The following is a 26,184-nucleotide window of genomic DNA, read 5'->3' on the forward strand; positions in this document are numbered from 1 at the left end:
TTAGCAATGCAAATTCTCCTTTGCTACTTATACGAATTATCCTGAGTCACTAGCTAAAGGCGAATAGATTGTTTTGTGTGGTTCTGTGGGTGACCATGTAATTGACATGCATGCAGCATAGTTATAGCTGAAGGCCCACAAAAGGTTTGGAAATGTCCACTTTAATCGGGAAATGTTAACTAATATGCATGATAGTTATTTCCATTTGAAAAATGATGAAAAGCCTCAGCAACTCCGGCATTATGCAAATAAACATGGAATATTTTTCTCTGCTATCCCTTGTGTGTCAACCAGCTTGAGAGCCTAGTATTTTCATGGTCTGTACCAGGCTATGTTCCATCAGAGATGACCAGATTTTGCTGCAGTAAAAGCCTAAAACCTGCTGAAGGGAAAATATAACACTTGCATCCTTGGGATTTTCATTTAAGAAGAGCTTTTGATCATTCACAAGCAAGCACTGCAACCCTGCCTTTCGCATCTCTCCTATTTATAGTATGTCCAGTTCTTATGCTGGGATCACACGTTGGATCTCACAGCAGTTTCTGTGTCTCTAGCAGGCTGTGGAGTCCCAGTATCTTGTATATCTGATATTGGCTGTGTGTCTTCACTCTCTCCTGATCTTTCCTCTTTCTCTTCTTTATCTTTATTTTCTTGGTCAGAAGCAGCACCATTCTTGTGTCTCAAAGTGCTCTTCGATGACTGTCCTTCTGTATTCTCTGAGGCACTGTGATCTGGACTCTTGGCTTTGTTTTCCTTGATGTTCTCACATGGCTCTTCTTCTGAATTTTTCTGCTGTGGCTTTTCTTCTTTGCTGTCCTGGCATGATGTCACTTCTTCTGTTCCAATTTTGCTCTCTGTGGTCTCTGTCCCTCTGGACCCTTGAAGGGATGGTGTTTTTTCATCAGCTGCTATCTGGTTTTGTTTCACATGATGGTCTACTCCATCCACAGGTGGAGAGAGTGACTTCACAGTCTTACCCTTGTCTGTAAATACACCATCCTCCTCCCCATCTTCCTTGGCACCATTTTCCTGTGGTGAAACTGTCACCCCTAACTCTTGGTCATCTCCAAATTCAGTTTGTGACTTTCGAAATCTTCTGGAGGGTGGCCTGCGTTTAATTGATCCCCGTGTTCGCACCTGAAGATTGATAAAGTTATACTTGAAAACCAGAAACTAGATCAGTGCAATGCTGTAGTGCCAACAGGGATACTTTCATGCCCTGGATGTTAGATACATGGGTAAGTATATGGTACTGATATGAAGGAGATGCATCTAAGAATTTGGGCTAAAAAATTCAGGATCATTCTTATTGTTAATAAATATGAAATTACTGTGGAAATTTCCACAATATATTTTTAATATTAATCATTTATTTATCATTTACCATTATTTTATATGCCCAAGAAATGGACTGGTCAAGATTCATCAGACTCCAGAGTTTTTCTCAGTCTCGCTTTCTGAATTACACCTTAGTTCTGTCTTTCCCTTATATTTCCCGGTGCTATCAGAAACCTGAGATATTAGTAATCTTAGAAAGATTTCATGCCTGGTAGTTTGCACCTTTAGAATCAAGTTCTAAAAAGCAAACATAAAAATATGCAGACAAAATTATAATTCACAGTCCAGGCTGAGATTACTATGAAGTGACAATTTTGGAGGCAGGAAAAAAGGAGAGAGCAGGTGAAGTCACAAAGAGTTGCCAGAAATGCCAGGAGACTTGAGGAATCCAAACAGAAGTATCAGGAAAAGGCCAGTGAACACAGATTGATGGCAAAGACAAAGCAAGGCGATTCACAGCCTGATCCTATGGCCGGGCAGCACCCGTGCTGCAGCTGCAACACCGGCTCTGGGTGTCATAAAAGTGCTGTAAAGCAATGCCAGTGGGAAGGTCTGTGCCATCCTGTGGGCACTGTATCCTGACCCCGGCCACTGGGACAGGTAAGTGTTGCACTGGGCGGCAAAGGGGCAGGGGGTGGTGGTGGAAAGGTGTTCCTGAGTTGGGTAGCGGGTGTTTTGGGGCAGGGGGAGAGTGGGGCGTGGGGTAGTTCAGGCCTTAATCCCTGACCTGGGCCTAAAAGCCCTCTTTTTTAATACATCCAGAGTTCATGCACTCTCATTTGTTCTTTTCACCATAATTTGTCTCTAAACATATTTGGGTACATCGAAAGTTGCATATACAGGTGGAACCTGTTTATCCGCAGATTTTTCATCTACGGATCTAGCGCAACACAGATACTCCGGACCTGCATTGAGCCAGGCTCAGCTCCACCTGAGGCCTCTAAAGGGAACCTGAACTACACTCTGGTTCCCTCCAGAGAGTTTTCTGAAGCCCACAGAGGCAGCGTGCTGACTTCAGAAAGGCAAAAAACAACAACGGTGCTTCCAGTTTCCTAAGGGACACTAGCAATGATGTTTTTCACCATATAAGGCATTCTGAAGCCTGAGGAAGTCCCTGGAGGAGGGATCTGCAGGGAGCGCTCCAGTCCCCTCTAGAGGGAGAAGGGCTGAAAATCATGGATTTGATTATCTGCTATTTTCTGTATCAGAGAGGGATCTGAGAACAGATCCCCTGCAGACACTGAGGTCCCACCTGTAATGTAATAGCATTGCTTGTTGCTTTACTTCTCTATGATTTTCATATTCTTTGTTAAATTTTGTGCACCTTTATTTTTATTTCACATTTTCCAGGTGAACTTTTTAAAATCTCATTATATTCTCTCCTAAAAATTTTCTTCTGCACTGGGAAACCTAATACATAATACCATACCTTGTTATAAAACTGAAGGTGAGTGCCCTCTGGTGGTTCATCAAAGCTAACTGGTATCTCATCTGATTCGCTTGAGTGAGACTGAACTTGTGGGCTGATGGGAGTGGACGGCGGGCTGTGAAATGGAGAAGTCATTACTTTGAGGCCAGGGCTTTTGGGAGAAGCTCCTGGCAGCAGGGAAGCTGGAGCAAATGCTAGATTGGCCTGCACAGAAAAAAGAAACATTAACCAACCAACAGTTATTATTTTTCAGTTTCCTTCCCAAGAGTTAAAATCTTGCTTTGATTTATCATCCCAGCTGTTACCAATGCTTTTTGTTTGTTTGTTTTGGATTGACATTTATTTAATAATGCATCAACACTGAGGTTTCCAAAAGTTACTCAGTAAATTTTTGAGAAAATCTACAGTGGAATCATCCCAGGAACCTCTTCACACTGACTCTTTTGGCCCTTAACAAGTCAAAATGCACCTTTAACATCTTATTGATCCCTTCATAAGGCTCCCATAATTGACTACCATTTGGAAATAATTTGGAGTGGCAGTAGTACAATGGATGAGCATCTGCTTTGTGTGCAGAAGGTTCGAGGTTCAATCTCCAGGCTGGACAAAAAAAAAATCTTGACTGAAACTTGGAGAGCTGCTACCAGTCAATGCTCAGTGCCTCTCAATACTGAACTCCACGGCCTGACTCGGTATAAAGCAGTTTCCTGTTCTATGGTTAACACAGCCACAGGGTGGAGTGCTTACTCTTCAGATGACTGGCATTTGTTTCACCAACTGATATTTCTCTTGGTGACACTGCCAACAAATAAGCTGGAGAAGAGAAGACATGACAGAATAGGTGCCCTTCCCCAAGAGCAGGATCCAAACACAGTTCTTGTGTCAGCTAATGCATTATGGATTTTCCAACATCTCAGCCAAGAAAATACATCTCCAGTGGCTTGGCACGGGAGAGGTTGTGAACAAAGCCATAACAATATTAATTTTAAATCTCTCCATCCATCCTTGTCTGAAGAATAGACAGAGCTTCCAGTGTTGTGAAGCCTATCTCCCTTTCATTCAAAATGATCATGGAAAAAACCCCAGGAGAAAAGTGTCTGGTTGTAATGTTGGTCACACGTCTGAATTCCCAGATAATGCAGCTGTTGAGGTGCAATTGAAAGCCCAGAGCAACACGAACAGAACAGTGAAATGATGAAGCTCATATTGCTGAGGTCTTAGGATGCTTTCATTGAAGAATGTTAAGACTTAGGTCACCATGCCAGCAGCATGAGCTAGAGCAGAAACTCTCACCTCTTAACTAGCTAGCATAAACCAGCTTTTAACCAGAAAAGGAAGCACCTAGTAGTTATTACTGAGTACATAAATTATGGAGCTTATTTTGTCACAGTTGCATATGCTCCAGTTACATCCAGAGGAAACTATGGTAACATGCTCTGTGTAGGGCTGTATTTGAATATTGTCTAGAAATTTCCATTTGTGCAGAAAGAGTAGCTGGTTTGCGCATCTACTTAGTCATTTTGCAACAGTATTCTAACAGCTTTACTGGATCCCAATTTGTTTCCAAGTCCAGCTGGAGGCACTGGTTCTTATATTTAAAGATCTAAATGGTTGGGGACCTGGATATCTGAAGAACCATCCTCCCACACGTCTGCCTATGCACTGTGGGTTTTGGAAGAGGCCCTGCTCAGTGTTCTCTGCTGTGTGACACACAGGCAGTAGAGACAAAGAAGAGGGCCTTCTTGTCAGTTGCAGATGGTAAAACTTGCTCCCCTGTGAGATCCACCTGCTGACCTCTTTAATTGTTTGTTTGCATCAGCTTGAAACAATCTTAAATGTGTGTTCTATGAAAATGCGCAAAGAATCAACTAAATTTGTGAATTCACTGCAGCAGCTGTTTTGTTGCGCATTTGTGAGGGTGTATTTTAACTGATTTTAATGCTTGCTTTCATTGTTCTTCATTACTGATGTATGAATCAGGATGCAGATTAATTGTGCTTCCCACAGAAAGCGATGCTTCCCTAAGGCCCCAGTCCTATACCCCCCCCACTGTGTTATATACAGCCATGCTGCATATAATGATGGGGGGTGGGGAATGGACAGCCTGCAGGAGGTAAGTAAACATATTTTCACTTACCTCCTGGTAGGCTGCCTGATCACTTCTGGGTTTCCTTGGACACATGCCAACCAATTTGGTAGCTATGTCCAAGGAGAGAAAAGGGGTGGTTTTAAAAAGAGGGGATAAGATGTGGCATGTGCAACCGTTGCCAGATAAAACCCCTCCCTCCCCGACATGCACCTGGTCATGACCCACTACTCCCCCTCTCTGCCCAAGAACTGTCTCCCCTGAACCAGCTTACCTGCATTGGAGCAAGCAGGTGTGACAGTCAGCTACAGATACTGACAACGCAAAGTGGCAGTGACCCAAAAATTACCACCAGTGGCAAGCTCCGTGCATCAGCAGCAGCCAAAATATTTACAACAGCAGGGCAGTGTCCCATTGCCGTAAATCCAATGATAGGATTGGATAGTGAGAGTGAAAAGCTGATCTGGAGAAGGCAACTGGATCTTACCTGCAGTTTTTCAATCAGAGGCGAGCTTTTCACCTTTACCCTTGGAGGTTGAGAAGCATTTGGAGATTGCTTCTATAAAGAGAAAAAAAGAAAAGAGACAGCTCAAATAATCAATTGACTGTATATTAAAACTGGGAGTCTGAGGATGAGAAAATCTAAGGAAGCCAAAAAAAAAACAACAACCGGCATTAAACTTCTATATATGAATCTTGAAAAAAAGATCAAGGTTTCACCCACCACCACCTTTTCCCCAGACTTTGCAACTAAGATTAAAGAACACAAGGACAATGCAGAATAACGTCAGTCCTATGATGAACTGTGGAGTATATTTAACTCTTTCTCAAGCCTGCCTAGTATTGTTGCATGGAGTTGTGTAGTGGTTGGTCCTTGTAACAACTCTGTAAGGCAGTGGTATTCAAACTGGGGCATCACGACGCCCCAGCCCGAGGATCCTGGTCTCTATCCCCTTAAGGGGCGGGGGCAGCCAGGAGGCAGCGGCGCAATCCCCAGGATCACGTTGCTCAGGGGAGCTGCAGGGGCTTGGGCACACTTGCCCAAGCCTCCTGTAGCCTCCCGGGGGTGCACGGAGCCCTGCGCGACCTTCAGCAGGGCTCCCCACTCAGGGAAAGTGAAAGTGGAGCGATCGCACCCACTCCACTAAACTGGAAGCGGAGTGCGATCGCCCCACTTTCCCTTCTGATGGGGCTGCAGGGACTGGGGTGCACCCTCCAGTCCCTGCAGCAGTTGTCTCTGGGTGCGGGGAGCCATGTGTAAGCGCCTGCAGGGCTCCCCAGGTCAGGGAAAGGGAGAGTGGAGAGATCGCACTCCACTTCCGGTTTTGCAGAGGCAGAGCGCGATCTCTCCCCTCTCACTTTCCCTGACCTGGGGAGCTCTGCAGGCGCTCGCGCACGGCTTCCGCACCCAGGGACAGCTGCTGCAGGGACTGGAGGGTGCACCCCAGTCCCTGCAGCCCCCTGAGCAATGTGATCCTGGGGATTGTGTCGCTACCTTCCCCCTCCCCCCCGGCCCCGCAAAGACTTACTGCGGGTTTCAAACTCCCTGAGAGTTTGAAAACAGCAGCTGTCAGGTAAGTATTTTGATCCCAATATTGTAGCTGAAGTTGAGAGATTTGTCCAAGGCAGCCTATTGAGTTTGTGGCAGAGACAAGATGCAAACTGAGGAAGTATTGATTCACCATATACCGCACAATAGGACTTACTCCCAGGTAAGTAACAGCCAACCTTACAAGGGTGTTGTAGGATCAGTGAGCTATCGCAGTGTTTCCCAAACTGTGGGTTGGGAATCAGGTCATGACCTGATTGTTGGTTGTTGTGAAACTGAAACTGACAAGCTGATAGCTGACAAGGAAAATGTATTGAGCCCTATGGTACTTGAAACTGAGCCTCACATGTGTGTTTATTTATGAATAGGCAAACATGTCTCAGCTCCTATCAAAGGCCAGGTGAAGGGGTCACCAGAATGGTCCTGATCCAATGCTCCAGAAGGCAGCCCCCCACCATAGTAGAAAGGATAAAAACAGGTAAAGTGAAACCATTTTTTTAGTCTTGTATAGTTAGGTGGGTCCCGATAGAGTGTTACTTTATAAAGTGGATCCTGGTGCTAAAAAGTTTGGGAACCACTGAGCTAGTGTATTTGAAGCTCTTAGGTAAAGCCCTTTATATGAATATTATTATATATGACATCTTTTAGGAGACATCTCTGTCCAACCAATATTTCTGTGCTAGGGAGCATACAATATTTAGCAAAAGCACTGAATCTGTTCATAGGTCTATCACTGACTCACTCTGTAGCTTTGGGCAACATGAACCTACAGCTGGCCTCTTTGGAGAACACATTCCTCATCCATTAACTGAAGATTTAAACATAGCAAACTTAAGAAAGATTAATGACTGAAATACTCCTCACATAAAATGGAGACAGAAGCATGCTAGTTCAGAAGAGATTAAATCTTTGACATGTTTGTGTGAACTTTTAAGGCTTAACCCATTTCTGCCCAGCCCACAGGTGTACACATTTGATCCCTGTTGCATATATGCAACTTTGGGCAGAAATGGCTTAAGCTAGTTTGTTTTAAAAGAGTATTTCCTTCACTTTTAGATATGCTGTACACAGGGTCACCCCAAAACCTCTTGATGCCTGAAGCAGCATGCCAAATATTGCCCTCTTACGTGATGACATGCTGGTCTCTACTCCTCTCACTCTACAAAGTTCTAGCTCATCACTCTTCTCCCCTCCATATTTCCTCTTCATCTCTGTTCCCCCTTCCAATTCAGAGAGGAAAAAGAGAAGGAGGGTCAGAAGGGGAAGTAGGCAGACAGAGATGGGTCCCCCTTCCTCAATCTGCTGCCTAAGGCATGTTGCCAAATTCACCATTGTCTAGTTTCAGGTTTTATTTTGCTTCACAATAGCAGCCAACCAGTCTAGACTGGGACTGCAGCATGGAAGTGGGGAGCATTTGACTCTTACTGCGCACAGTTTTCCCACCCAGAGCCTCTCCTCTCAAGCAGTTATGGTCCCTTGAAGGTGTTGTTTGCTGCAAATGCACCTTCCAGAGTTCTGGGCTGACTTGAGGTAAAAAAATAGTAGGGAGGCAAAAGACCCCTTAACTTCTACACTGCAGACATTACTGATCCAGATCAGCCCCAAGTACTTTTAGGGTTAAGGGGTGAAAAAGGAGACCATGGAATCACAATTAATATGACCCTTATTTGCTCTAATGTCATGTTCTTTTCCTATGGGAAGCCTTATTGCTTATTTCCGATCCATCTTTACTTAATGGTAAAATACTGCTTTTGAAAAAAGAAAATAATAATCAAAACCCCAAGTGAAGAAAGGATGGCAACTGCAGATGGCATTTATGGCTAAATGGCTAAATAACTCATATTACAGCATCTCAAGAGGCCTGGACAATGCATTTTGCCAATGCACCTGGCAAGCACCTTTCCTGGAGGACGTCTTTGCAGCTAGCATGAGAGGTGAGGAGTGTGGAGCAGGTGTAGCCAGTGCTGGGAAGCCAGGCTGCTACTTCTGTGAAAACCCAGGAGCTGCCGAAAGGGCTCCTACTCCATTTGAGCTAAGATGATGTAGTCATCTGGATTGACCAGTTTCCTGCCATTTATCAGTTGGGAAAATTGATTAACCCTTTATCTAACACCCTGAATGGCTCTCACCCATGTTTCAATGCCCCTCCATGTGAGGAATGTCCTTCCCCCCCACCCTCCCCACTTTCTTTTAGTGCTACCCTGCCTTGTTTCATTAGCTGTGCTTGTTCATCCTCCTCCACCCACCTCCATCTCCAATTGGACACCACATGGGATTTTGCTGGCTTTCCCTGCTGTGAAAGACATTTGAGAGATATGTGCCTGTTACCAAAGTACCACTCCAATCTCCTTCTGGATCCTGTGGAAGATACCTCTAGGATAAATAAATAATAATAATAATAATAACTAGGTATTTATATACCACTTTTCTGGTCATTGGATTACTCTTACTTTATTCAAGGTGGTTTACGTAGGCAGGCATTTCTAAATCCCTCAAGGGGATTTTTTACAAATATAGAGGTTCTATCTTTCAAGAACCAACAACATTTCAGATTGATCTTCCTGGTTTGGTTTCACTTCTGGCCTCCAGTTCTCCCACGCAGGCTGACAAGCAGCTCCATCTCTCACATGGAGGGCAGCCAAGACGCTTCTTGCTCACACCAAGAGCAGGTGGAATCACTCAGCTGGGCTTGTCAGCTGCTTCAAGGTCTTGCCATTCTCAGCCATTCAGGGAGCTGCCAGTGTCCTCAAACTGGTGACCTTCTGATGTTATCTTTGGGCTAATGGAGGCTCTACCCTCTAGACCAGCTCTTCTGCCCTCCCACATGCATCAAACATCTTCCTCCCACTAATTTGAATCTAATCTTCCTCCCACAACATTTGAAGATGCATCAAACATCTTCCTCCCACTAACGTTGGAGGCAGCACTGGCTCAACAATACCAATAGCCAGTGTGGATGAAATTAGAAGGGCCAGAAAGAGGCCTCCTGCTGTGCCTGTACATCATTGCTGAGACTCCTACAGTTGATCTAGTGCATTTCAGTAAAGAACAGTATTGGGCTGTAAAGTGACATAACAGAAGAAATGTACACAGTGGAGTGAGAGCCCATCAGCTCATCACAATAGTCTTCAGAGTGACTGATGTCTTCTATAAGAAGAAAGCATATGATCCCTATGGAAAGGGAGCCTTGTCCTCAGCATGTTGATACTTACAAGTTCACCATTCTGGCCAAGCTCTGGCTTGTGTAAATGGAGAGGAAGGGAACATGGCGGCTTTCTGCGAATTGGTTTATTTATTGGTATCTAAAAATAGAGAAACAGCTAATCAAATGACAGAAGAGGAAGGAAAGAAATTCAAACAGTAAAATGCAAACTAAACAGCAGACATGGATGGATGGAGAGTTCTTATGAAATCAGTGTCTTAGGAAATTTCAGCTAATTATTTTACTGAAACCCCCACCCTTTCTACTCTTCTTGACTGTGTTAAAAAGTATAGCACTGACTTTACTGCCTTTTCTTTCACAACTGTTACTCGGAATATGCAATTTTATTTTAAAAACTTATACCCTGCCTTTCCCATGCCAAAGCAAATGCCCAAGGCAGCTTACAAAGCTTTATAGTCAAGTACAGAGTATAAGAAGTAAAAACATGAAACGAGGCAGCAGAACATTAATTTTAACATTACATGGTGAAAAATAAATCTCTAAACAGAACAAAGTTTAAGGAAAAAAGAAACTCATTGAGCCAGTGGGGAGCAGATAAGTCCAGGGAGGCCATCAAGTCACAACAGTATGACAGAGGTGAAGAGGGCAAATATCTGCTCAGCAGCCAACTGCCACACGAAACAGGTATGTTTTGAGCCTTTGCTGAAAACCCATGAGTGAGGGAGCAGTTCTTAGTTCCCCCAGGAGGGCATTCCACATCTGTGGCACCACGACAGTTGTGCCCACGAGTTGCCACTTGGGACAAACGTGGCACTTGTAGACAAGCCCCTTCAGCTGACCAGAGAGGGCAGGCTGGAATGTATGGAAGGAGGCGGTCTTTCAGATAGCCTGGATGCTGGTCATGGAGGCCTTGAAGGTTAGAACTAGCACCTTGAATTGGGACCAAAAGTGGACAGGTAACCATTGTGGCTGATGGAGCAGTGGTCCAGCAACTCTTTCCACACTCAGCATGTTTATTGTAAAATAAAACACTGAATGGAAATGACTGCATGGCATGTACCGGATAGTGCCTGTGATGTTCATCCAGTCACTTTCTATGCAGTCATTTTTCATGTAGTCACTTTCCATGCATGTACTGGATAGTGTCTATGACACCACTGATGGCAACTGACATGACTTTCCTCCCTTGCCTGCCTTTTTTGAGTCTCAAGGCCAAGTGTGAGAGAGAAGCCATAATCCTACACCCCACAGCAAAACTACTTCCTTCCATTATGAATGCATATTGCACTGTATTTCCTTTTAATCCGATCTTGCAAAACTACTCTGAAAAGCTGTATTAGTAGCCAGTGATGTTACTACAGGTGATGATAACAAGTTTCAGAAGACTTATTATGCTGGTTTATAGTACCAAGAAGGCAATACGTGGCAAGACACTGTAGGGGCAATTTCACAATTGATTATAAAAAAGTACAGGCGGTGCCTCATTATCCACTGAGGTTCCATTCCAGAATCCTCAGAGGATTAAAAAAAAAAATCAGTGGATACCAAATCAGTGGAAAAATAGCTTTAAAGACTAACTTCCAGGTTTCTTGCTCCTCTATTGGTATAGGCACTATACTGCATTCAGCTGTTATAGCATCTATTCCAATACATTCAGGGGCAACCGAACTTTAACCTCCAAGAAGTTTGCACCTGGTGCAGTTTAAAAACACAAAGGTAGGAAATGGAATTTTGGTGATTTTTAGCTTGTTATAAGGCATTTAAAGTTGACCCCAGTACAAGTGGTGAGTCAAATCAGTGGATAATGAGGCATGACCTGTATTTGCATTTCCTGCATCTGTAAACTGAATAGAAGGGTCACATCGATCAAAACACACATCCAATTTTAAAATGACTGTTTTGGACTTACTATATTGTGTTAATATTTCAGTGTGGGAAACTAGGGCCTAAAAGGTGTTTGTAACATCATTGTAAAAGTGTCCTTCCTGCATTATTGCAACACAAACTTTCTGGGGAAAGGTAGATGGGGATTTGCTGGTAGATCTCTGGGTGATTTTCATTCAGTTTACAAAGGTTTCTGATTCCCAATTGCTTCACAATAACAACAAGAAAAATGCTTTTTAAAAAATAAATTTTAAATAATTTTAAAAAAATGAATTTTAGGGGTGGGAGGAGAAAGCAGGAACAGATTTTTTTGTGTCAAAGAGCAGTAAACTTAGTTCAGGTGGGAAAAACAAATTCTTGGGCTGAATATGTACTCAGAGGTACTCTTGTCCCTAATTCTGTTTGCCCACCATGACAAGTTGTTATTTTGAACCTGGTCTTAATAGGGATTTTAGAATATGCCTACCATACCTGTCTTAGGGAGTGACTAATTTCACCTGATAAATGAAGTTAACAACATGTCACTGAGCAGCTAATGAGAACAGTTCTAATATGATTTATCAGCTCCTCCATGTGTCATTGTTGTGAAACAAGAGACATTCAAAACATATTAAGGAAATCCAGTGTAGAAGTTTCTAATAATCCAACACTCTGAGGGCCTTCCTTCTCTCAGACAAAGCATGATGCCCTCGCCGCATTTTAACTTTTGATCAAAATACCCACAAGTCCCAGTGCAGTAAAAACTGTGCAATATCCAAGCCACGCACTATTTTTTGTAGTTCATATATGCAACCTTAAAAAAAAGTTGAATGTGCAGCTCTTCAGCACAAAAGAGAAGGAACACTCAGCTTCCAAGTTAAAGATACACAAGATGGTGGGGGGGGGGGGAGTGTGTGCATGCATGTGGAAGAAAGAGACAGGGAGGAAGCTCCGTTGCTTCTCAACACTTCTAAAACATTTAAAAAATATTCCTTTTTCAATTCATCAGTAGGGTAGACTATTGGAGGAGAAAATGAACAGATACATAGCACAATTAAAATATTGAAATATGAAGCAAAGCAGAACAAAAGAACACACACAAAATGATGCCAACACAACAGGTGGAAGTTGTGTCATCCATTTCTAATAACATGTCAAACAGGGCAATAGATGCCCTCAACAGTTACACGGTCACATCTCCCCTACATAGCCATAGACATAGTATCAGAGAGAAATGATGACAAATGCACAGTTATTGCAAAAAAATCTGATTGTGCAGGAAGGCTTAAAAAAATAACACAACAGGTCTAGTTAAGGCATAGCCTACACCCTCATGTGCTTTTGTCTATAACAATGAAGACTTCATTAATCTCATATAAGCTCTTTGGAGTCAACAGCATTTGACACAAAGAAATATAGATTGTAGAATAATAAATAAATTATAGAATAAATTGGTTTCATCCAACAGCAAAAGTAGAACAGGAATACAAAAATACTTTCAAGAAATCAATAAGCATAGATGTGCACAAATTCAACCTGATTTACATTTATGTTAGTGTGTGCTTTATTTACTGTGTATTTACAGTGTCTAAGTCACCCCAGCATCTCTAACCTCCTTTCCGGAAAGAGATGGTTGATCTTGGAATTTTCCTGCTAGTTGTGCCACAGATGGAGATGCTGATTTCTCTGCCACCATACTGGTCTCTTTTGGTTCGTTCTGGAGGAAAAAAAAGAAACAAAATGTCGATGCATGAGAAATAGGAGAGATGAGGCTGCAATGGTGAAAACATTTATTATAAAGCCACAGAAAGTGTACAATTGGATGTTTGTCAGTCACATATTGTTGAAGAACCAACAGCCCCTAAAAAACAGGCTTGATTGGTTTTGGGTGCAATCCTAACCCCTTATGTCAGTGCTTTCCAGCTTTATGGGGCATGTGCTGCATCCTGCAGTTGGGTGTCACAGAGACCTCCGCAAAGTAAGGGAATGTTTGTTCCCTGACCTCAGAGCTGCATTGCCCTTATGTCAGTGCTGGAAAGTACTGACATAAGGAGTTAAATTGAGCCCTTTGACAGTTTCTAACAGCACAGTCCTACTCACATCTACTCAAAAGTAAGTTCCACTGCATTCCACTGGCTTTATACCCAGGTATGTATGTATAGGATTACAGCCTAAGATTATTAGTTGGATGTGAATATTTTAGGAAAATAATGGTGGTGTTGAGACATCATGAAGATTTGCTTAGGTGTCTCCCTTCATTGGCATGAAACCACTAAGGTATAAAAAACTGTAACACTTCTTATCTGTAACTATGCTGATATGACATAATCTTACAGTACAAAGTGGCCATAACTTGTCTCCAACCTGAGGGGATTAGGTAGTCCCAATCTCAGCTCTGCAGGTAATTCTTCACTGCTCATTTTTGGGTGGATGGCTAAGAATTGGATCCTTCAGTAAGATTTTAGACTTAGGCCCAAATCCTATGTCTAACTTTCCAGCACTGACATAGCTGTACCAATGGGGCATGTGCTGCAACCTGCTGTTGAGTGGCAGTCATGAAGGCCTCCTCAAGGTAAGGGAATGTTTGTTCCCTTACCTTAGAGTTGCATTGCCCTTACCTCACTGCTAGATAGTTGTTTAGAATTGCACCCATAATTATGGCTGACTTATTAGCTGGCAGAATGCTAGAAATTGTGTTTGACTTGGTATTTTTTGCTATAAGGGTTTTCAGGATAGTTTTGGGTTTTTTTTTTGCTTTTATGTTATTTGCATAACTCACCACTGGAGTGCATACTTTGTGTGCAGAAGGTTTCAGGTTCAGTCCCTGGCACCTCCAGTTTAGAGGAGTAGGTGATAGACCTCTGAAAAGACCTCTGCTTGTGTTCCTGGAGAACTGCTAACAGTCAGGATAGGTGGTATTTAACTAGACAGCCCAATGGTCCAACTCAGTTTAAGGCAAGTTCATACATGTTCACCTGTGTGACTTACATGTGAGGTAGAAGCATTCAAATAAATAATAATGGAAATGCTGGGATGGGGAATATTTGCAAGAGATCATATATGGGAAGGTTGCTTTGCCCCTTTATGTGTCCTGGGTCTAGCTTACATGAACGATGCAGAGCACAAGTCAAGCACAGCCTTCTAGAAGGAATAGACTTTTAGTAATGAATAAACTCTGTCCTCCACAGGTTGCCTATACCTCCTGCAGAACAGGAGATTAACCCTTAAATTACCACACCACTCTCTTTGTGCCTGTTGATTCTCCCAATCAAATGCCATTTCCCCCACGGGCCATTTCTCCCCTGCAGGGCTCATTTCTGCTTGGGAACCTGGCTGGTGAAAAAGAGTTTGAGTTCTGCAAGGATTTTTGATGGGGACAAGGCTTTAACAATGCCTTGACTCTGCTGCTCCAACTCCTTGCCAATTGCTAATTTGTATCTGTGAGCAATTCAAGTTATGACCTTTAAATAGGTTTAGGGCCAAGGGAACTGAAAAACCCATGTGAATCTGCCCATCCTGTAAAATATTTCTGGAGGCTCTCCTGCAGATTCCACCACCCTCAGAAGCAAAGCAAATAGTAACTTGCAAGAGGCTCTTTTTGGTGCTGGTGCATGGAAGTCTCTCTCCCCTAGGAGGTACGTTGGCAACCTCAATACATACTTCTCAATATCAGCTGAAGGACTGGTTATTCTGAGAAGATTTTGTAAGTCTTCATAATTGCTTTTCCCCCCGCTTGTTTTAGGTTTGCTTTCTGTTTTTCTTTTCTTTTGGGGGGGGGGGTTGTTTTTATTTTATTGTTCTTAATGTTTACATGTTGTAATTTATTGGAAGCCACCCCAAGTGTCTGTGAAAGGGAGAGTACAGTACAGTATACCTTTTCAAAATGGTTGCAATGAATACATTAAAAATTGCCTGGGGGCATTTGCAGGATAGGGAAGGTTTATATAATCACTACTCACCCACCAATTTTTCCTGCAAGTAGCCCTCCAGTTTCACATTAGTGCTACAGAAGATTTGGGAATCTATTTTTCCCTCACAGCATACAATAGTACCCTACAATAGTTCCTTGTGTCTTAGAAAGAGGTGTGTCCATAAGCAGTGTATGGATTGTGACCTGCATGACTGGCTGTTCAAGATGATCAGATGATGCTCCCAAACGGCTTAAAAAAAACCAACAACATACTGCAATATTACTTCTGCATTTCTCTTTTGCAATAGATCAGCATAAGGGGAGGAGATGGAAAAGTCTAACTACAGAGCTTCTCTTTGCACATAAAGAGTAGGGACCAAAGCACGTTAGGTCCCTATGAAGTGCAAGAGTGTTCTTTATCTCCACTAAGAGGGAGTTAATTTGAAGAATTTAGGACAAAAGCTATTGATTTTTCCTTGCCCAGCAATGTGCCTGCCAGTGCTTCTTTCATTGCTGTATCTTTTAAAGATCTTGTTCTCCAAGGGCTGCAGAAACATGTGAACTGAATTGTTAATAGAAGACTGGTGTCTAACAAATGAAGGAAGAGACAAGGAAAGAAAGTGAGAGGAAAAAACCAAAAGAGATATATTTAGTTCATAGAAAGAACTAAGAGGAGACAGGCAAAGCCTACATTCAGAATTGTTAGCTCTCTTCTTTATCCAAGCAAGTATCTGCTTAGAGCAGAGGTCACTAAGGAAGTGGGTGTGTGATCACATTGGTCTGTAGATTACTTCCCTAGAAGGAAATTCCACAATAGCTATTCTGATTGGGAGCACAGGAGTAGGCTGAGTCCTCTGAGGAAGAAACAGACCATCCAAAGACTGAGTAAACAAATTACTCCAGTCTCAACTAGACTGACTTCCTTTCCTGATAAAGCTGTCTTTTTCTGTGGCCTTCTTCAGCTTTATTCTCCCCACTCTACACATCATGACATTTGGCAACCTAATAAGTTCCTTCACAAGGAGGAAATTGTGAAATCTATTTGTGTGACATCTGCAGTGAAGCCTCTATTCTTACTGAAGAAGATGTTAGCTACAAAAATCTAAAACTACTGTGAACCTCCTCTAAGCTTAGCTCCATCCTGCCGTGGGTCCACCTCTTTCTATATAGCTTACTCTTGGAGCGATGGGGACAGGCACTACAATAAACCATTTTTGCCATCACTTCACCAAAACAGGGACTCCTGCTTTGGAGAAACTATAATTGACATAGAGTTCCTGCATTTAGTAGCACATATGACTTAAAAGCTTTGGATTTTCTGCTCTTCCTAGGTTGTTCTTCATAACACCTCAATGAAAAATCAAATGCATTTAACTCCAGCATTAGAATGGGTCTCAACACAGTAGGTTTTCAAGCAGACAAGTGGTAGGATTTGAACCCCAAACATTTTCAAAAGATGTAGATTTCGAAAAATATAAGAAAAAGTATTTTGAGTACATCACGCATGTCTTGTACTAACTATTCTGGCTGCCAATTTATTTTCCAAGCCCAATTCAAGATGCTGGTTTTGACCCTTAGGGCCCTTAGAGGGAAGTTATCCTCAGGCCTGCCTGTGCCTGTATGACTACCTGAGCCTTAAGATCCACACTTAAAGTCTGGCTCTCTGGCTTTCCACCTATGTAGATATGATTATCTGGATCCCCGCAGTGCTAGCTGCACACAGATTACCTTTATCCGGCCTCCCCATTGAATGAGACCTTGGAGCTTTTGCTCCCATTGGAAGTTGTGTGGTGGGGATGTGTGGCTTGGCCAGTAGCATAGCTAGAATGGTGCAAAATGGTAAGTAGTACAGGCTCTAAAATGGTAGTCGTGACTTGAGTCACGAGTCTCTGCCTCACGACTCAAAAACAAATGCTAACGGGTGGACTTTCCAAGTCGCCAAGAGCAGTTTTACGATTCAAAAAGATTCGAGTCTCAAGTCTTTTCCCTTTGAAAAGCCAGCTGCGGCTCTGCAGAAGAAAACAGGGTTTATGCCAGGCTGTGTGTGTTTCAGAGTTCTCTTTAAACACTTCCCTGCTGTCCCCACCCATCTCATCTGTAAGGCAGCAGTGCAGAACATGCTGATGGGTTCCCTCTGTACAATCCCACCAAGCTGTGAGGAAACCCACCCCCCTTCACATCATGGGCGTGGGTGGACCTACAAGGAGGAATGGAGGGAGGATGCTTCCCAGCTCAGCAAGGCAGGAGGGGATGAGGAGCAGTGCAAGCGATCAAGCAAGGGGACAAAAGTGGCCATGGGTGGGATGGATGCATTGCTCACCTGCAGCAGCTGGAAGGCTAACTTATGACCCACCCACTGCAGCTCTACTCAGAACTCTCTCTAAGAGTCTCACCGCACTGTTCAAAGACAGGGGCTTCCTCCTCCTCCCAGATGACTGTGGAAGAGGAGATTAGTGAGTGTAGTGGACATTCATTCATTCACTGCAGCCTAGCCTACAGCACACAGACTGACCTGGACTCAGGACAGAGGCACACACACAGGCAGTCTGGAAGTGGGCGGGCAGGCAGGCTGACCGTACTACCTCCTTTCGGCTTCTCCCCATCTCCTCCAGCCCCTCCTGCTTGCAAAACTCACTTGACCCTATGGCTAAAAATGGCTCCTCCTCTCCCCCTCCCTCTCCTGGAGACATCATCCAATGGATGGTCTGGGTGACAAGAAGAAGCACCTCCCTCCCCCTTGTTCCTTACAAGTGCAAAACACTCCTTGAAAATTTAGTCAGCTAAAATGGATACTTTTGCAAAAATTGTTACAAGTTCTGCAATCCAAGACTCTAAAGTTTTAAGCCCAAACAAAAAAAGTTAACCATTTTGCTCCACCCTCCCCAGCACCTATCTCTGAGCATAACATACCCTGCTGCTGGTCCTGCTGCTCATGTGCGCAAAGCCCAGCTTCCAGATCAACACAAGCAGCTTTTCGGGCGAGATGGAGGCGGCGCAACGCCTAGCCATTTGTGGGCAACTCGAGTCACCCAAACCCAGGGCAACTCCTGAGTTAGGAGCCCCAGACTCGAGTGTTTGCCTGAGTCTTTGACACGCTTGTCTCGAGTCTGCACAAGTCAGTGAAAAATGCACATTTTTGCAACTCACTTGACTTGAGTTCTCATCCCTGCTGCTTTCTACTTTTAATGTGGATTTCTAGTTTTAATGTTTGATTTTTTTAAAGTGTAAACCAGTTTGGAAAGGTAGCAAGTAGATATTTTTAAAAAAATTTTAATGGGTAAATAAAATTTTTTAGTCCTCTGGGAAAAGCCTTGATTCATCAGGAGCATAATAATTCCCACTTCAGAATTCTCTAACTATCCATTATAGTTAAGAATTGTAAAGATGAGTGTGATGAAATCCCCAGATTTCCCCCTTCTCTGTCTTGAAATGGGCCAGTAATACTTTAGGATTGCCACCATTAGAAACCGGCACATGGTCTTGTTGTGAGGACCCCAGAAGGCATCCGTTTGGTGCGCACATCCTATCACAGCTGGCATGCTTTCAGATTGGGCACCCCCAACCAGGTGACCATGACTTGACCAATGAGGTGGAAGAGTGCCATTGTTCAACAAAGGACACATAAGGCTATGCCACTGAATAAAGAGCTATGCCTCTCTTGGCTCTTGACCCTGACTCTAACTGAGTGACTCATGCATTGTCACCCTTTTGGAGGAGGAAGATGCCATGCCGACAGGACCCATAGTCCAAAGTAAGAAATATCAGGGCCTAAGCTTAGGAAATTGTGTTAGCTTTCTGTTTCTTTTCTATGCTTGCTTTTTACCTGTTTCCAATTGTATTGTAAGAACTGTGCTTATGCCATTGCATTATCTACATCTTTTTGCTCTTACCTGTTTACGACTACCTTTTCTTCTGCGACCTGTTTTAATGAATCTCTCTCTTGTTTTAATCTCTAGCCTACCTGACCTGGTTGACTTGTTAAACAGTGAGTTCCCCATCTCCATGACTGCTAGCCCTACACTTCTGCATCTGTTTTTGAGGACCCCCTGAGAATCTCAACAACTTCTGTCATGCAACTAGGAGCAGGCTGTCCAAGACAACCCCCACCCATCTGGTTTCAGCCTTGGTGGTGGTGGTGATTACTGCTGCTTTATTTTGAAAAAAGGGCGAGGGGAGGGGAGGGGAGGAAGGAGGGTGCTGGGTGCAGGGTCCCCTCCTCTCAACCATCACAATGAGTAGCCAGCTGTTTGATTGCAATAAGCAACTTTTGATATGGCAACAATGGGGAGGAAGTCTTGACACAATGCTAGTAGGATGTAAGTTTTCAGGCTTTCCTCATAATGGGGCTCCTAACAATAATAGTTATAATTCATAGTTATAATACAGCACTCTCAGGTGTTCTGCATGCTTCATGCATATTGTTTTACTTGTGTATAACAACCCTGGTAAGTAAGTGGGTCTAAGGCAGGGGAGTCAAACATAAGGCCCGGCGGCCGGATGCGGCCCCCCAGAAGCTTTTTATCTGGCCCTCAGGCTCTCAGCTGCTGAGCAGTGCTGAGGTGTTACCACTGAAACAGTGGCCCACATGAAAATTGGGCTTTCCCATATCTTGAAATATGATCAAGATTTGTGTATTTTCTCTTCTGTCATTTGCAGTTAATGAACTTCTATATGAGAGTAAGGTGCTGATTTGTGGCCATCAGCTGCTTAATGATGTCTCTGCTTAATTACATCACTTCCGGCCCTCAGCAGGCACCCTAAATGCTAACTTCGGCCCTTTGTATGAAACGAGTTCGACAGCCCTGGTCTAAGATACAAACTGCACTTTTTTTTTTTTTTACAAAGTGATAGTGTTTTTCAGACCTTATTGTTGTGCAGCAGCTGCACAGGCCTGTTGGTTGGTGTCTGATATTTAACCCTTTACCTCCAGGCTGTTTTTCCTGCTGAAAACTGTGCCCCTGAAGTTGCTCTGTAACCCTTAACATGCCACATGCACTTCAAGAGTTAAACGTACACTGTGGGGCTGTGATTTCTAGAAGGAAAATGATGTGGAGGTACAGCATTAATCACCTTCTCTTGTCATGTACTGGCCCCAAACTGAGCCTCAATCCCCTATGTAGCAGCTACACCACAATAAAGGTACACCACAGTTACCTGCACCTTCACATGGTCAACATAACATGTAGTTAAGGCTTTATTTTCCCAATACTGCAGATGAGGCAAGCTGGGTGGCTTGTCTAAGATCACATGGGGCTCATGGTGGAGGCAAGAATCAAGCCAGGAACTTCCTGACTTGCAGCTGTATCTCTTGGCCAGAACACTGCATAGACCTGAGCTACAGCTGAGTAGCAGACCACCTGTTTTGCCAGTAGGAGGTCCCAGATTCAAATCCTGGCATTTCTAGGTAGGGCTGGGAAAGACACATGTCTGAAACTGTGGAGAGCAGCTGCCAGCAGTGGAGCAGTGGCAGTCCTGGTGGTTTTCCCATCAGGGGCCACTCCCCCATTCGCTGCCCTGATCTGCCCTGACATTATTGTCACCGCATTTACTTCCACGCCGCTGCCTCCTTCCTCCCCCTTTTGGAATAAAGGGGGAAGGGAGGAAGCAGCCCAGGCTCCAATGTAGCCTTCTATGCCGCTGCTAGAGGCATTGGAGCTTTTTCGCGCCTCTGGAAGGCACCCAGGAGGTGAGTGTCACCAGCCTCCTGGAAGCCGTGCTCCCCTCCCAGGCATCATTTCCTGCAGTGCAAAAAAGCTCTGATGGAGCTGCCCATGCTGTTAGTAGTGGCACAAAAGGCTCTGCAGGAGGAGAAGACATGTGACACTTCTTGCTGGGCTGGCTCCCTGGTCATTCTGAAGGCCACTCTCCTCTCCTCTTTCTTTAAAGGGGAGGAGAGGAGGGCAGCCTTCAGATGCAATCAGGAAACATTCTAGAGTGACTGAGAGCACAGCCACTGTTGGTGCAGTTCTGGATTGCGCCAGAAACTGGGGGAGCGGTTTCCAGTGCCACCTCCCAAGTACCTAAATTCCTGGCTCCCAGGCATTTGCACCTCTTCCCCCCTGGGTATGCCACTGGTTGCCAGTCACTGTGGGCAATGCTGACCTTGAGGGATCAGTGGCCTCACTCAGGATAGAGCAGCTTCCTGTGTTCTGATATGTGATTTAATGCCTCTTTGGCAAGGGACCACATAAAAGAATGATATTAACATTATTGAAACCAATACAGTCAAGTGCTCAAATGCAGATAGATTAATGAAGTGGAACTGCTTGTGCTTACAGTTAAGGCATGAAGTTGTGAAAGAATGATTTGCTCTGGTTGCAGTGGAAGCACAATCTAGAACTGACTTGCTCTGCCTTTCCCAGCTGAGTTAAAGGAAACATCTGTGAACAGCAGGAAATGGTGACGTTAAAAATATTGGCCAGTTTTTCTTACAGAAAGCAATGGCCTGTGCAGTTTGAATAACCCGCAATATGTCCAGTTAGAAGAATCGTCCCACAGAATTCCTTCTGCCTTTGACTCTGGGGCCTCTTTGCATAAGCCATGTAGAATAAGCATTACATTGTGTCAAAGTTCCTGTGACAGCCTCAGTTCAGAAATAGAACTTGGCCAAAGATCTGCCCACTTCCAGTTAGTAACTGTTCTCATTTGAGTAAAGGCTAATCTGTATTTGGTTAGAAGGAGTAATTTTCTTCAGGCCTCTTAAAACACTCAGTTGTTTGAAACCTGCAGCAGACCATACAGAATCCCTAACCCGGCATGCGGAGCTCAACTGGTGAAACAGACCAGGCCAGGAAGAGCCTTATATAGTTTAGTTATGCATAGTTACTCAGTAGGAGTTTTTGGCTGATGCTTAGTTTTTTGAGTCTGGATTTATAGTAAATTGTTATGCTGTTCTCCTTTCTGTGGTATGCAAGGAGCAAGTGGCCTCCTTTCTCTAAATAATGTCTATGGGGATTAGTGAAGTTGGGAAAGATCCTATGAATAATCCAAGTTGGTATCACAAATCCTTTTTTACTGGGAAAATTGCTCAGTATATTGTGCTTTAGCAACTCTCTGAGGGAAGCATACAAGGTTAACTCCATTCTACACGTATGAAAACTTGAGTGTTTGAGAGGAGAAGATCCCTTTAATGCTAATGTTAGCATTAATGCACAACATTTGAATTGAAATGAAGGCTGCAATCCTAAACAAACTTGGAACTAAAGTCCACTGAAATCAGTAAGACAGTGCAATCCTATGCATGTCTACTTCAAGTTCTCAGTGACTTCAGTGGGACTTACTTCCAGGTAAGTGTACCAAGGACTGCAGCCTTACTTCCTAATAAGTATGGTTAGGATCAAGCTGGACTCTTAAGATTAAAAATTGCATTTATTCCCATCTAATTATGTATTCTGCTGGAACAAAATATTTCTCTACTTCTATCTATACACATTATTCTTACCCCAGGAATTTCACAAATCTTATGTTATATTATGGGGTAAGCAGGAAGTACAGTAGACTGCTGTTCACCAGTGGAGCACTTTGATTTTTTTCACTGGCCAATTTGTGCACCTGGTGGTTGCTGGTATTTGTGGGGGGGGGGGGGGAACAAACTGCTGGACTAGGTGGACCTTGATCTGATTCAGCTAATGCAAGAGAGCAACTCAGGATTCTTTTGCACAAAGAAAAAATGACCTAAAAATGACCTAAAATGACCTTATGACCTAAAAACTGTGAAGAGATTAATACTCCTTTGTCAGTTTCAACATATTGGGAAACCTTGGGGGATCTAGTAAGAAAATAAAAAGTAGACCAGTAAAGGCTCTGCTGTATTGTGGGTATGTCAGAGAAGCCTTAACACATATAGGACAAATGTGAAGAGGAGGAGGAAGGTAGGGCTAAATGGGCATTGTGCTCAGCAATGAAAGAACAAGACTACACTTGCAATGAAGACAACAGGATATGTAGTATGTTCTGTGGCTGTGTTCATAGTATGTTGCTATGGCTGTGTGGCTATGGAGGCTGACAGGCACACTGTCAGAGATCCCAACGAGGGCAGGTCATTTACTCATGACCTTTCCTCCAAGTTGTCCCAGTGGTACTTCCTTACAGCTCCAAGGCAGACTTTTGCTGCAGGAATGCATAGGGGTTTTCAGCTTATCTCTCCCATATGGAGAGGAACACACCTCCTGCCACTGCTTGCTGGGAACCAGGAAGCTTCCCATTCTATGTATGTTTTGCAGGAACAGTCGCTCTGCTCTCCAGGCGGCCTTGGGCAGGGGTGGAGGGACTGTCTCACTCATTCAGTTCACATGATCTTGAGGGAAGAAAGTGACCTAGAGCCAGAGGTCAAGGAAAAGCTACCTCTTGCCAAAGCACAGAGAGGCAGGGGGTATCTTGTTCTCTCGGTCTCTGTCTGTGTATAGACATATCCATGCAAATACTTAGTAAGGAAGAATGAAGGCTGAAACAAATGAAGGCAGGAAATCCTCCTCACTCACCCAACGGAGAATTCCAGAGTCTTTCTCCTCTGGAGCGTGAGTGCGGGAAGCAAACCCTTCTCTCACAAACCTAAGCAATGAGTGCGTAAATAGTTCTGAAAACTGACAAGTCTTAGAGCCACATACTGACTGTTGAAATGGCACATGTTATGTATCCTGTTACTGTGCAGAAGACTTGCTACAGTGTCATCTTCAACAGCAAATAGCCACTTTATAGTATTTCTGATAGAAAAACACCGGAGAAAAAGGCTCAAGCCTCCTGTGCTCAAGCCATGGTTGTCCTGCAACTGCCATTTTAAATGGAAAACTACACATAAAGAAATACTGATGTCTAGCCTTTTATTTACTTGGAGCTGTCTTTGAAGATTGTCCAGAAATTTCAACTGATACAGAATGCAGCAGCCAGGATACTTTCTGGTGCCTGTTGGTCCAAACATATTACACGTTCCTGTGCTCTGTGACCTGCACTGGCTTCCAGTTTGCTTCTAGGTCCCATCCTTTTAACTCCAATTTCTACCCAGGATGAGCTTGAACTACTAGCAAGAGAAGGTAAATTTGACTTGATAGGTTCCCCCTGGTGTTAAGCCTAGTCATTTCCAACTAGGGGCTGTGCTCATCTCTAAGCCGAAGAGCCAGTGTTGTCCGTAGACAATTTCCATGGTCGTGTGGCCAGCATGACTAGATGCCTAAGTGCACAGAATGCCATCTCCATTTCTAAGCTGAAGCCAGCGTTGTCTGTAGAAGGTTTCCGTGGTCATGTGGCCAGCATGACTAGATGCCTAAGTGCATGGAACACCGTTACCTTCCCACCAAGGTGGTACCTATTTATCTACTCCCATTTTTATATACTTTCGAACTCCTAGGTTGGCAGGAGCTGGGACAAGCAATGGGAGCTCACCCCACCACACAGATTCGAACTGCCAACCTTGTGCTCAAGAGGCTCGTCGACTCAGCAGTTTAACCCACTGAGCCACCATGTCCCAGACAAAATTTGACTTGATAGGAATAACCAAAACTCACTGGGATGACTCTCATGATTGGAATGCAATAAATAGAAGGCTACCAGTTGTTTAGGAAGAACAGATGTAGTAAAAGGAGGGCGGATGTTGGCATTATGCCAAAAATGTATACACCTGTTCTGAAAGCCAACAAAATGGTCAAGGTAGCCCCATGGAGAGATGATGCAAGTCTAAGGAAAGGAGACTGTCCTGCAGGAGCCCAAGACAGACAGACAGACAGACAGACACACACACACACACACACACACACACACACACACACACCTTTTCCCAGCATCCCTGGAACAGCACTCAGGCTGATCTTTGTAGTTCAAAATACAATGCTACTGCTCACTGGGACAGCCCTTCCTCACTTCACAGAGCCAGTAGAACCATCAACTGCCTTGTGAATAAGAGGTCAGGGAGAAGAGGAAGAGAGCAAAAGCCAGCAAGGCAAAACAATGTAAAATAAAAACCATCTTTTGTTTTAATGAATTATTATTTTTACATTAAATATGTTTAAAAAAACCATGTACTTTGTCTGTTAACCACATACACAGCTTGCATTTCCTGTCTTCTCTGCCAGATTCTATGCTCCTCGGTCTGCAAAGCCCAATACTGTTCTTCTCAAGTCTGCGCCAGCAAAATAGCTGGTGGAGGCTCAAGTTGCTCCATTGCTGGGCCTGGGGCTTTCCTCAAGAGAGAGAGACAAAAGTCTCCCTCCCCTGAGGAGAACTCTGGTAGCCTCCCTGGCCCCATTAGATACAGCAGCTGCCATTTTGGCACCACTGTAACTGGTGGCACCAGGGAGGATAGGAGTGGACTGCCCATCATCTCCCTACTCCACTGCAAATGAGAAAAGGCCCCTCTCCTCCCCCAAGTATGCCAGAAAACTCAAGGGAAGTAAGGGTTGGGAGCAACCAAAAATAATGACCAAGTCAGCATCTATGCCAACACCTATGCATAGTATACCAAGTCAATACCTGTAGACCCTTGTGCCTAGTGCCACAATTCTCAGGTTGGGTAAGTATTATACAAATGATTCCTGGAGGGAGATAAAAGAGATAATGAATAAGGGAAATGCTGAGGTGAAAACGCACTGTTCAGAAATCTCACAGAAAAAATTTCACTGTAGTTTAGGTTACCCACTATGATGACCATCAGGTGAACAAGACTGTAGGATGTTTTGAAGAGAGTCAGCCAGTGGATGATTTGATTAACCACTGTCTTAGTAGCATTTGAAAGACACAGGATTTGCTGTTCAATTGTTTCCCACTGAAATATTTTCTCCATATGTTTATTCCATGGATTCCCTACGCTATCTCATGAGCTCAATGCAGCTGACAGAAATTCCACCACAACAAAATC

The 26,184-nt window shown here is 43.8% G+C and overlaps 1 protein-coding gene across 5 annotated transcripts in view; it reads right to left on the minus strand.

The window, feature by feature from the left end:
* Nucleotides 1–140: 140 nt before the first annotated feature.
* Nucleotides 141–26,184, minus strand: part of RCSD1 (RCSD domain containing 1) — a 36,390-nt gene continuing 10,346 nt past the window's right edge. For 3 of the 5 annotated variants that reach the window (XM_066622597.1, XM_066622595.1, XM_066622596.1), the window contains 5 exons: nt 13,041–13,145; nt 9,615–9,704; nt 5,341–5,412; nt 2,768–2,971; nt 141–1,137 (listed from right to left, as the gene is read on the minus strand). In XM_066622597.1, coding sequence (XP_066478694.1) covers nt 517–1,137; nt 2,768–2,971; nt 5,341–5,412; nt 9,615–9,704; nt 13,041–13,124 — 1,071 coding nt within the window. In that variant the 5' untranslated portion in view covers nt 13,125–13,145 and the 3' untranslated portion in view covers nt 141–516. Of the gene's footprint in view, nt 1,138–2,767; nt 2,972–5,340; nt 5,413–8,648; nt 8,776–9,614; nt 9,705–13,040; nt 13,146–25,799; nt 25,862–26,184 lie in introns of those variants that run through there. The other 2 variants (XM_066622594.1, XM_066622598.1) reach the window with 2 other exon arrangements.

The sequence above is a fragment of the Tiliqua scincoides genome, chromosome 3, assembly GCF_035046505.1.
Source record: "Tiliqua scincoides isolate rTilSci1 chromosome 3, rTilSci1.hap2, whole genome shotgun sequence".
NCBI classification, from domain to species: Eukaryota; Metazoa; Chordata; class Lepidosauria; order Squamata; family Scincidae; genus Tiliqua; species Tiliqua scincoides.